The sequence below is a fragment of the Crinia signifera genome, chromosome 9, assembly GCF_055691185.1.
Source record: "Crinia signifera chromosome 9, ASM5569118v1, whole genome shotgun sequence".
NCBI classification, from domain to species: Eukaryota; Metazoa; Chordata; class Amphibia; order Anura; family Myobatrachidae; genus Crinia; species Crinia signifera.
In genome coordinates, this window is record NC_139225.1 from 50,710,746 (window position 1) to 50,722,552 (window position 11,807).

The 11,807-nt window shown below is 43.4% G+C and overlaps 1 protein-coding gene across 1 annotated transcript in view; it reads left to right on the forward strand.

Moving 5' to 3' along the window:
* NUP62CL (nucleoporin 62 C-terminal like) overlaps positions 1–11,058 on the forward strand; it is a 42,715-nt gene extending 31,657 nt beyond the window's left edge. Inside the window, exons 3-6 of the mRNA XM_083160712.1 lie at positions 5,981–6,115; positions 6,440–6,551; positions 10,730–10,796; positions 10,881–11,058. Of these exons, the coding sequence (XP_083016838.1) occupies positions 5,981–6,115; positions 6,440–6,551; positions 10,730–10,796; positions 10,881–10,972 (406 nt within the window). The 3' untranslated portion in view covers positions 10,973–11,058. The remainder of the gene's footprint in view (positions 1–5,980; positions 6,116–6,439; positions 6,552–10,729; positions 10,797–10,880) is intronic.
* Positions 11,059–11,807: the final 749 nt, after the last annotated feature.

Here is an 11,807-nt window from a genome sequence, read left to right on the forward strand (position 1 = left end):
TACACCCGTGCCCCACCTACCTTGGAACCCTGTGGCACCCCCGCGCCCCCCTCCCGCATTTCACGGTGCCCCGTGACAACCCCCTCCCGCGATTCAGACCCCCACAACCCCCTCTCCCTCAATTTGTGGAACCCCCCGCCTCCTGCTCTCATGCACCCTCACTCCCTCCCACTGGTAGGAGATGCTCACCCACTGCCGGGAACTGCATACTGTCCCCCACCCTCCTCTAATTCTAGGGATGCACATCGACCATCAATGATTTCAAATCACCAATGGTTTATGGCCGATGTTGAATACTTTTGCCATCGATGTGGGAGGACCAGATGATTTCCCTACATCGATGGCAAAGGAGAACCGATCAAGGTTCAATTTTTTTTAAGGTGCCCCCCCCCCCCCCCCCACACACACACACACACACCCGGAAGTCCCGCCACCAAGTTCTGATTGACCCACGGCCTATTTAGTCAGATATAATGGATGACCATCGATAGCTACAACAATCGATGGTTATCCAAGTAATATTTTACTACTATCGATGGCAGGGTGCAAAATTGCCATCAATGCCAACCATCGATTGCGTCTGCACCAATGGCCATCCCTACTCTGCAAAAACCTTTACTACCCCTCATGCCCACACAACCCTATCACTGCCCTGCCTCCTGTTCTCCTGCCCCGTAACTTCCGCCAGTGGGGACCCGCTCACCCTGTGTTGCCCACATTCCCCTATCATGCTTTACCGCCCAGCCTCCTGCTCTCATGCACCCTAACTCCCACCCAGGAAGAGGAGACACTGACTCACTGCCACGCTGGACCCTCACCCACTGGCAGAAGCTGCACAGTGTCCCCCACCCTCCTCTTTAGTCCCCCTTATGCCCACACACCCCTATCACTACCCAGCCTCCTGTTTTCCTGTGTCATGACCTCTGCCAGTGGGGAGCCGCTGACTCAAAAACACCCTACTATACTATTGTGCGCACACACACACCTAAACAACACGCGCACACACACCCCCCACACCCACAAATGTCACTGTACCCTCCACACTATCAATGTACATCTTACTCTGTAACCGCTTTTTAATTAAACAAAACAATGCACACCCCCTTCCAAATCATATGCTCTCTATTTAACACATTTCACCTATAACTCAAGTTGCAATACAGGCCATCTTTCATACAATTCTAACCATATTTCTCTCAATACAAAAGTTCACAAATCAAGGGGGCGAGGCCCCTTACGCCGGTGTGAAGAGTGCCCGTAGGGTGCGATGACTCACCTAGTTACTATATAAGTGATCACAGGACAAGTGTTCCTCTCTGAGGTAACCAGCTTCTCTGTACAGGTCTTAACCATTTTTTTTTTCTATTTCCATAAACCACTAACTAGTTCTCTGTGTGGTTTTATTGTTAAAATGCTAATTTTTTTACCTGTAATAAAAAAAAAGGTACTCTTTACCTAGAACGGCGCCCGCGATCAGAATCGCGGGCGTCGGGGGTAAAAAATCGCGGTCATGGCGGGTAAATCGCGGGTACATCAAAATCGTGTACCCGCGATCACCGCGATTTTCCCATAGGGAACAATGTTAAAAAGCCTAATTCATCGCGATTTTAATGTTAAATGCCTCAATGCCCGCGATTTTCCCATAGGAATCAATGTTAAATGGGCTACAGAGCCCAAATAGACCCAATTAACCCTTAAATGTCACCCCAATTTTTTTACGCCACCCCACGATCCACGCCAACCCGAAGCGTGGCGAGCGCAGCGGTACGCGTCCTCCGACCTTTTGATGCCCTACTATCCACGTCGGCGTGGAGTTGAGAATAGAATAGTGTGGCGAGCGCAGCGAGCCACCGAGCCCGAAGCGTGGCGAGCGCAGCGAGCCCCGCGAGGGGACGCGGATACCTTCACAGGTAAACGCGTCCCTTCGCGGGCTTCACAGGTGTCGGCGTCGCCACGGACACCTGTGAAGTCCGCGAGGGGACGCGTATAACTGTGAAGGTATCCGCGTCCCCTCGCGGGGCTCGCTGCGCTCGCCACGCTTCGGGCTCGCTGCGCTCGCCACACTATTCTATTCTCAACTCCACGCCGACGTGGATAGTAGGGCATGAAAAGGTCGGAGGACGCGTACCGCCGCCCCTCGCGGGCTCGCTGCGCTCGCCACGCTTCGGGTTGGCGTGGATCGTGGGGTGGCGTAAAAAAATTGGGGTGACATTTAAGGGTTAATTGAGCCTATTTGGGCTCTGTAGCCCATTTAACATTGATTCCTATGGTAAAATCGCGGGCATTGAGGCATTGAATGCAAAATCGCGATCAATCTGACTTTTTAACATTGTTCCCTATGGGAAAATCGCGGTGATCGCGGGCATCGCGTCGCGGCCGTTTATGTACTGCCCGCGATCCCGCGATCACCCCGATGGGCGCCGTTCTAGGTAAAGAGTACCAAAAAAAATTCTTAAGCCTTTTAAACCGTTGTATACTTTTACAGATTGCATTACTTCAGATAACATAAATCACACAACATAAGTTGTAGTGTGTGTGTGTGTGTGTGTGTGTGTGTGTGTGTAAAATATATTTGTGTGTCTGTTAATGTTTTATTAGCACTCCTCTTGCAGTTGCTACTGAACAAAGTAAATCTGCTACATATCTGGTAAATGCTTGTTTGGTGTTAGGGTTCAGGTGCCACTGATCTTTATTGGGGTAGTACTTATGGAAATTACTCTTTTGGTTAGTTTTATATAAATAATCCCAAAGAGCGGCACTCTTCTATCTGATAACAAAAAAAAAAACTTGATGTTAAATCTAAAGGTGCCCACACACTAGAACGATTTTTGGGCCGATTTCCGATGTTTACCGATAATCGGTCAAAAGTCGGTCGATTTTTGTCCGATGCGCGCTCCCGTGGATCTTTAGCTGAATCTTCTGATCTTAAGGTGCCCACACACTAGAAAGATCTGCGATCTTAAGATGTGCGCATAAATTAGCCTTCAAATCTTTGGTCTGCCCTGGACCAAAGATTTCAGGCAAGCGCACATCTTTACCAAAGATTTTTCTTAAGATCCCGTGTGCTATTGTTCCTATGGATCTTTTGTTAAATCTTCTGATCTTTTGTGCAGCACGTAAGATCAGAAGATTCAGCTAAAGATCCACGGGAGCGCGCAACGGACCGATATCGGCCGATATATCGGCCGATTTATCGACAATCGGCCAAAAAATCGTTCTAGTGTGTGGGCACCTTAAAGGTGCCCACACACTAGAAAGATCTGCGATCTTAAGATGTGCGCATAAATTAGCCTTCAAATATTTTGTCCGATCTGGACAAAAGATTTCAGGCAAGCGCACATCTTTACCAAAGATTTTTCTTAAGATCCCGTGTGCGTTCCTATGGATCTTTTGTTAAATCTTCTGATCTTTTGTGCAGCACGTAAGATCAGAAGATTTAGCAAAAGATCCACGGGAGCGAGCATCGGCCGATTTTCGACCGATTATCGGTAAATATCGGCCGATATATCGGCCGATTTATCGAAAATCGGCCAATCGGCCCAAAAATCGTTCTAGTGTGTGGGCACCTTAAGTATACAATTAATCAAATAAATAATGGGGCTTTAAGGTGCCCACATACTAGAAAGATCTGCAATCATAAGATGTGCGCATAAATTAGCCTTCAAATCTTTTGTCCGATCTGGACAAAAGATTTCAGGCAAGCTCACATCTTTTCCAAAGATTTTTCTTATGATCCCGTGTGCGTTCCTATGGATCTTTTGTTAAATCTTCTGATCTTTTGTGCAGCACGTAAGATCAGAAGATTTAGCAAAAGATCCACGGGAGCGAGCATCGGCCGATTTTCGACCGATTATCGGCATATATCGGCCGATTTATCGAAAATCGGCCCAAAAAATCGTTCTAGTGTGTGGGGCACCTTTAAAGGTGCCCACACACTAGAACGATTTTTGGGCCGATTGGCCGATTTTCGATAAATCGACCGATATATCGGCCGATATTTACCGATAATCGGTCGAAAATCGGCCGATGCTCGCTCCCGTGGATCTTTTGCTAAATCTTCTGATCTTACGTGCTGCACAAAAGATCAGAAGATTTAACAAAAGATCCATAGGAACGCACACGGGATCTTAAGAAAAATCTTTGGTAAAGATGTGTGCTTGCCTGAAATCTTTTGTCCAGATCGGACAAAAGATTTGATGGCTAATTTATGCGCACATCTTATGATCGCAGATCTTACTAGTGTGTGGGCACCTTAAGGTGCCCACACACTAGAACGATTTTTGGGCCGATTGGCCGATTTTCGATAAATCCGCCGATATATCGGCCGATATTTAACGATAATCGGTCGAAAATCGGCCGATGCTCGCTCCCGTGGATCTTTTGCTAAATCTTCTGATCTTACGTGCTGCACAAAAGATCAGAAGATTTAACAAAAGATCCATAGGAATGCACACGGGATCATAAGAAAAATCTTTGGAAAAGATGTGAGCTTGCCTGAAATCTTTTGTCCAGATCGGACAAAAGATTTGAAGGCTAATTTATGCGCACATCTTAAGATCGCAGATCTTTCTAGTGTGTGGGCACCTTTAGAATTAAAGGGGCAGCTGTCACAGGTTAAACATAAATTAGCTCATCTGGGGTGAAAGAGAAAGCTATGATCACAGTAACAAAGGTTAATTAAAAATTAACCCACACATATACACATACAGAGTACCACAACACTCGCCATCCCTGCGAATGGGGTGCAAGCAGCACTCGCCATTCCCAGGTTGGGGTGAAGTGGCCTGTGACCACATGCTCTAATAAATACAAATACAGGGACTCAACACTCTCCATAATGAACTAACTCACCTTAGTATACAATTAATCAAATAAATAATGGGCTTTTAGTTAATGAATTGATCAATGCATTTAAGCTTGCAGCCCATCGCCAAAGGACCCCATTTCACTGCAAGTCCTACACTAACAATAGTCTCTCAAGAGCCTGCCAACTGCTGACACATCATAGCTAAAGTGGACATGTGTTTTTTTCTTGGTTTAAAGCTCACCTGCCAAGTGCCTTATGGCTTTAAAAGATAAGACAGTCGCCTAACACAACACCTGACTTAGAATTAAAGGGGCAGCTGTCACAGGTTAAAGATAAATTAGCTCATCTGGGGTGCCCCTTTAATTCTAAGTCAGGTGTTGTGTTAGGTGACTGTCTTATCTTTAGTTGTTGGTCCCCCTTTTTGCAGCTACAACGGCTTACACTCTTCTTGGAAGGCTTTCCACATTTTAGAGTGTTTCTGTAGGAATTTGCCCAATTTTACTACCTACGCCGGCGTAGAGATCGCATGTGATGCGATGGTAGTTGTAAAATTTCACGACACCCCTGGCCATGGATCGCATTGCATGCGATGCAATGCAATTTAGCACACCCCCACTATCCACGTCACCCCAGAAGCGTGCCGAGCAAGAGGTCCTCCCAACCTTTTCATACCGCCACTATCCACGTCGGTGTGGAGTTGATCTTATAAAGTGTGGCGAGCGCAGCGAGCCCCTTGGAAAATGTTTTCCGCGGGGATCTCTGCACTCTCCACGCTTCGGGCTCGCTGCGCTTGACACACTATAAAATCTACTTCTAGCCGACGTGGATAGTGGGGGTATGAAAAGGTCAGGAGGATGCGTTCTGGATAGTGGGGGTCTGCTAAATTGCATTTTATCGCATCGACGAGGATAGTGGAGGTGTGGTAAATCGCATCACGTGCGATGCGAGCCGCGGCCAGGGGTGCAGTGAAAATGAACTAGTACCATCGCAGGCAAATTCTATGCGATAAGATCTCACTATGCTGAATATGGCACTAAGCAATTTGCTTAGTGGGTGCCGTGATAATACAGAAGTACCGGTTTTACAGACAACGCATGTATTCCAGATTTTCAGTTGTCTATTGATATTTCGACCTGGTTTTAGCCTGAGTTTTTTTTTTTTTTTACTTACTAGGCTGGACCAAGAATTGGATTTTATCCTTTCTCAACAGAAAGAGCTAGAGGACCTTCTGAGCCCACTGGAGGAATCTGTCCAGGAAAACAGTGGGACCATCTATCTCCAACATGCAGATGAGGAGAGAGAGAAAACGTAAGATGATTTAAGGACTAATGAGTAGTTTTGGAAAACTATTTGCTTAAGTCGATGCAAGTACTAAGATTTGATCTATTTATCTTCACTTTGTAAAAATAGTGGAAAGGAACTCCATGCAGGGTCATAGAGATATCTTCCTCATAATTACATAACCATATTTCAGTACTTATTATACTGGAGAATTAGTTTGAAACCTAAGTTGTTCCTTATCATAAATATAGTTACAGTGCAGAGACGAGAAAGATAATGTTCTAATACAAATTGAACTACTTGAATTTCTGCAAAAATAAAAACCTACTGTATGTACATTCTTTTAAACAGCTACAAGCTGGCGGAGAACATTGATGCCCAACTGAAGCGTATGGCCCAGGACTTAAAAGATGTTATAGAACACCTCAACACATCTGCTGGTCCTGGAGATACCAGTAACCCGGTTAGAAAGCTTATTTACCTACTGTTTAAGCTATTCTAATGAATAACACAGCATGTGGGTCAGAGTGGTTACTAATCCTGTGATGAAATGTATTCTCAGTTCACATTACATGCTTTATTTTCCAACAGTGTGTCAGAGTATATATAGACTGAGACAGCTGTATGAGATTTTGCTCATACAGTACAAGCACAATCTGAATACAATCTTCATTTAGTGGTCCAGGGTTTGAGTCTTGTAGCCATCTATGAAATGGAAGAAAGGAGTGAATAATATAATAAATATTTTAAATTGGGTGTTAAACTTTTTTTTTAGCGAGAGAGAATAACTTAGCCACTTGCTTGGCACTTTGTGAAGCGAGCGTAACAAGGAGTCTGATACCTGGCATGGACATATCAGATACAGTTTTGTCAACATGTATCTAATCTATCCTCCATGCAATGTCAATTTTAATAATACATAATGCATGATTTCCATATGACTAAAACCGGGCATATTCTTTGCAACTTTTTCTGTTTAAACAGTGTTTTACTTGCAAAATGGATATGATGCACAAGCAGCTTATGCTGGATAAAATATACCCTACCCCACAAGCTCGTTGCTTAGGGGTCATCCTCGACTCTGAACTGACATCCTCGACTTTCTTCCCCACATTCAATCTGTCTCCAAATCATGTTACATGCATCTAAAAATCATACCCAAAATAGGACCCTGTCTCACACAAGACACTACCAAATCTCTTATCCATGCACTCACTATATCCCACATTGATTATTGCAATAGTCTCCTAACTGGTCTTCCCAAGGACAGACTCTCACCACTTCAATCCATTTTAAATGCTGCTGCTAAGCTGATCTTCCTTGCAAGACGCTCATCGTCTGCTGATCCGCTCTGCCAGTCCCTCCATTGGTTGCCTGTATCTTACCATATTCAATATAAAACACTTCTACTCACATATAAAGCTATTCACCATACTGCACCAGCATATATCTCTTTACTTATCACAAAATATCTCCCATCTCGACCACTCTGCTCTACACAAGATCTGTGTCTCTTCTGCATGGATCACTAGCTCCCATTTACTATTACAGGACTTTCATCGGGCTGCTCCCATCCTATGGAATGCCCTTCCACGCACAATAAGACTGTCCACTAGCCTCCAAACTTTCAAGTGGTCCCTGAAAACTCGCCTCTTCAGGCAAGCCTATCATATTTAAGTTCTACACGCATAACCCTCTGAGGCACTTATGTATTATGTAGCTTCCCTTCTAGACCTACAAGCTATGCTATTACTGATTCATGTCCCTCCTATATCCCTATAGATTGATCACCAAAAGCTACTTTTGCATCCATTTTGCACAAAAAGATGCTTAATGCGCAGAAAAGATTCCCAACACTACAGTCGCTGCATGGCATGCTATGGTGCAATTGGAAGGGCTGTTTAAAGTGCAAGGAGACAAGATCTGGACACCTCTTTATGTTCGGAAAGCATAATTTTGTCCCCCTTCTGTATAGAGGAAATCCTGGATTCCTCCTGCATCAGCTACAGGGGTTCTGATGCGGGGATCTACAAATTTTGACAGTGTAGGGGGTTATTTCTGATGGGTGGCAGTGAGTAATTTTACAATGAAGGCCAGTGGACATAGGGTGTGTAGGAAGTGGTGTAAAACACTTCATAAGTGGCCTGTATTATTCGTACCTGCCAATGGATGGTGGGGTTACGGCTGGGCAGCAGGAAAGATAAAATTTTCCTTTATACATATAATAGTCTTTTATTTATCTATGATTATTCAAACACTAGGAATCATATTCTGGATACAATTAATACCCTTGGGTTATTCTGAATTATCCATAAACTTGGATAAGTCTTGTATCCTTCCTTTCAGAGGTTGCTGTTAGGGTATACCTGAGAGATGACACCGGGTCTGACAACTTCTTTCAATGTACAGTCAGAGGTTCCATGATTGACAGCCGGCTGGAGACCAGAAATAGAGATAACACACACAGAGTATCTCAGCAGACCTTTCTGATCTGAAGTTTATTCTTGAGGTGCTCATAGTTATACCCAAAATGTGGAATGCAATCCACGTCAGTGCTCATTAAATACTGCTTTTGAAGTTTTAAGCTAAAGCAATATATTTCAAGCAGAAGTAATCTCATTAAAATGGTTGTTCTACCTAAATTGCTTTATGTATTTCAACATTCCCCTGTATTTGCCCAAAAAACTATTTGATAAAATTGATGGTCATTTGTCCTCATTGGTCTGGTCCAATCGCAGAGCTAGAACAAAGTTGGCTATCTTGACAAGATCACGGGATTCGGGTGGTTTTGCTCTTCCTCATTTCAGGCTTTACTATATGGCAGCTCAACTGTTACATTTAATACCCTGGGTCAAAAATGTCATAGAAACAGAAACCTAGAATTTGATATGAGCTAAGAACCACTTGGCCCATCTAGTCTGCTCCTTTTTTTTAATCATGTTACCTCAAACCTTTCACAATTTTTTTTCTTTACAAATGGGATCAGTATGAGTATGTTGGGGTATATGATAAATTGGTCCACTGTATCTATCAGGTACTCTAAAGTCAGAACGCAATTGTTGAAAGGATTTTAATCTGCCGTCAACATACTTTTATAGGTATCAACATACTTTTATAGGTATCATCAGTTCCCGTCATGCATGCTCCTCTCAGTTTGGCAATACACTGCCTACTCTTCAAACCTCTCCTGTAAATTCACTCCTTACAACTACTAGACAAACTAGAACAGGGGTAGCCAACTCCAGTCCTCAATATCTACCAACAGTTCAGGATTTCCAGGTCTCCTCACAGAGGGCCTTATTCTAGTTCACTCTTTCTGACAAAATCCTTCTTAGATGGACAAAACCATGTGCACTGCAGGGGGGGGGGGAGATGTAAAATGTGCAGAGAGAATTAGATTTGGGTGAGTTATTTTGTTTCTGTGCATGGTAAATACTGGCTGCTGTTTTACACTGTAATATAGATCTCAATTTGAAGTAAAACTCCACCCAAATCTAATTCTCTCTTCACAAGTAACATGTGCCCCACCTGCAGTGCACATGGTTTTGTCCATCTAAGAAGGATTTTGTCAGAGTGAACTAGAATAAGGCCCAGAATCACCAGTGAAATAATTAGCTCTAACTGAGGGTCTGTTAAAATGTGTTAGTGAGTAATGAGTATACCTCTGCTGAAGCTTGGTGGTCTGGAAAATGTGCACTGTTGGTAGCTTTCGAGGACTGGAATTCTCTACCACTGCACTAAAACCATCTCCTACACTTTATTCCACTTTACATAGTGCACATCACCCTGGAACACTCCTCAGCCTTAAATCTAAGTGGGAATCTGACCTGGGCCCTATTACCTCAAACACATGGGAAGATGCTCTGGGAGCCTATTGTGTGGCTATCACATCTGCCTGCTTTCAACAAATACATTTATTTTTTTTGCACCTAGTATGTATCACCCCAAACCGTATCTTTCCGTAACCTATTCTTAACAGACTACGTGCCTAAAGTGACTCACTAGAGCAGGGCTGGGCAATTGCGGCCCTCCAGATGTTGATGAACTACACATCCCAGCATGCCTTGCATCAGTTTCAGCATGGCCAAATAGCAAAACTAATGCAAAGCATCCTGTGATGTGTAATTCATCAACATCTGGAGGGCCACAATTGCCCTGCACTAGAGTGTACCTTTCTTGTCATATGGTGAACTCTTTTTGGCAAGATGTAATAAGAATTATAATCTCTACAGATATACAGTCAGATATTCTTACACCTATTGTCTGTAACCTTGCAATTGATGAGGAAATATTAGACGTACATTCTAGACGCTATCTTATTAATTTATGTGCTCTTGGATGGCACATATAGGTCCTAATGTCATTCTATGGGTACCCCTGGTGAAATCCTTTGTCTCTCGATAAGTTTGTATACATCTCTAGGAAACCACGGATAAGTTCTATAAAATATGGGATAGCTAGCTTCCTAATAAAGATAGACATGGAAAAGGTCAACAAGAGTTTTCACTTTTTTGTCCATTGGCATATGTTGACACGGACCCCCAAATAGTGTAACGCTTTTGTTAGCCATGTTTTGGGAAGTTTGTTTGGACTTGTGGAAGTACATCTATATCATAACCTTTATTTTATTTAAATTTACAGCTCCAGCAAATTTGTAAAATCCTAAATGCTCACATGGATTCTTTGCAGTGGATTGATCAGAATTCTGGTGAGTGTCACAGGTTGTGCGTCCATTTTACTTTTTTTTAGCTTCTAGTATAGTTTTGTAAATATCTTTCATTCCATTCCGCAGCTCTGCTCCAGAGGAAAGTGGAACAGGTTGCAAAAGAATGTGAGAGTCGGAGGAAAGAACAAGAAAGAGGCTTCTCCATTACATTTGACTAATCTAAATATGGCACCATTGTTGTCTAGTTAATGTATTGCTGATCCCTTTTTTTTTTCTCTGTTTAAATAAATTCTGTTTTGAGTGATATGATTGCAGCCTGTGTTCAGTGTCATTGGTGTAAGCATTATCTGTGTTTTGGCTTAACCATTAGAATTGTGGTATACTGTACATGCAATTAATAGAACACTGGGGGGGGTGTTAATTCAATCCCTGCCGCTATTTCCGACAGGGGAAATAGTGCCCGGCCGCCTATTGAATGCTGTCGTTTCATGGTCCAGATGTAATGAATTCCACAATGCCAAATTAAATAAGTTTTATATAGATTACTATTATAATTATACAGTTGGATTTATATATTATATACAGCTGCAGAATTCTGGTGTATACACGCCTATTTTTTTTTTTTCTGGCCCCGTTTCTCACCATCTAATTAGTCACAAGGTCAATTGGAAAATATAGGTACATAGGAAACACTGTGTTACGATCCGGGGAGTAACTGAACGTCTCCCAGACTGTATGATGGTGATGCCTCTAACCTCACCCTCACTCTATTGGCCCTCCCTGACAGGTGGTCATGGACTGCAGGATGCTAGGCTTCACCTGTAGCCGCCACAGCTGAAAGGGCGAGTTAGGCCCGCCCAAGCTCCGGTGCAGCCAGGTGTTAAGTGATGACAAGCCCACAACGACTGCCAGGGATAGGTCCAAGAGGACAATCTGACTAAACTAATAACCCCGACTAAAGAGGATAATGCAGAAGTACAAGTTCCTGAAGTGACACAAGTATGGAAAATAATAATGAAAATACTGCTACTCCGTCGCAACCAAAACAGTCAA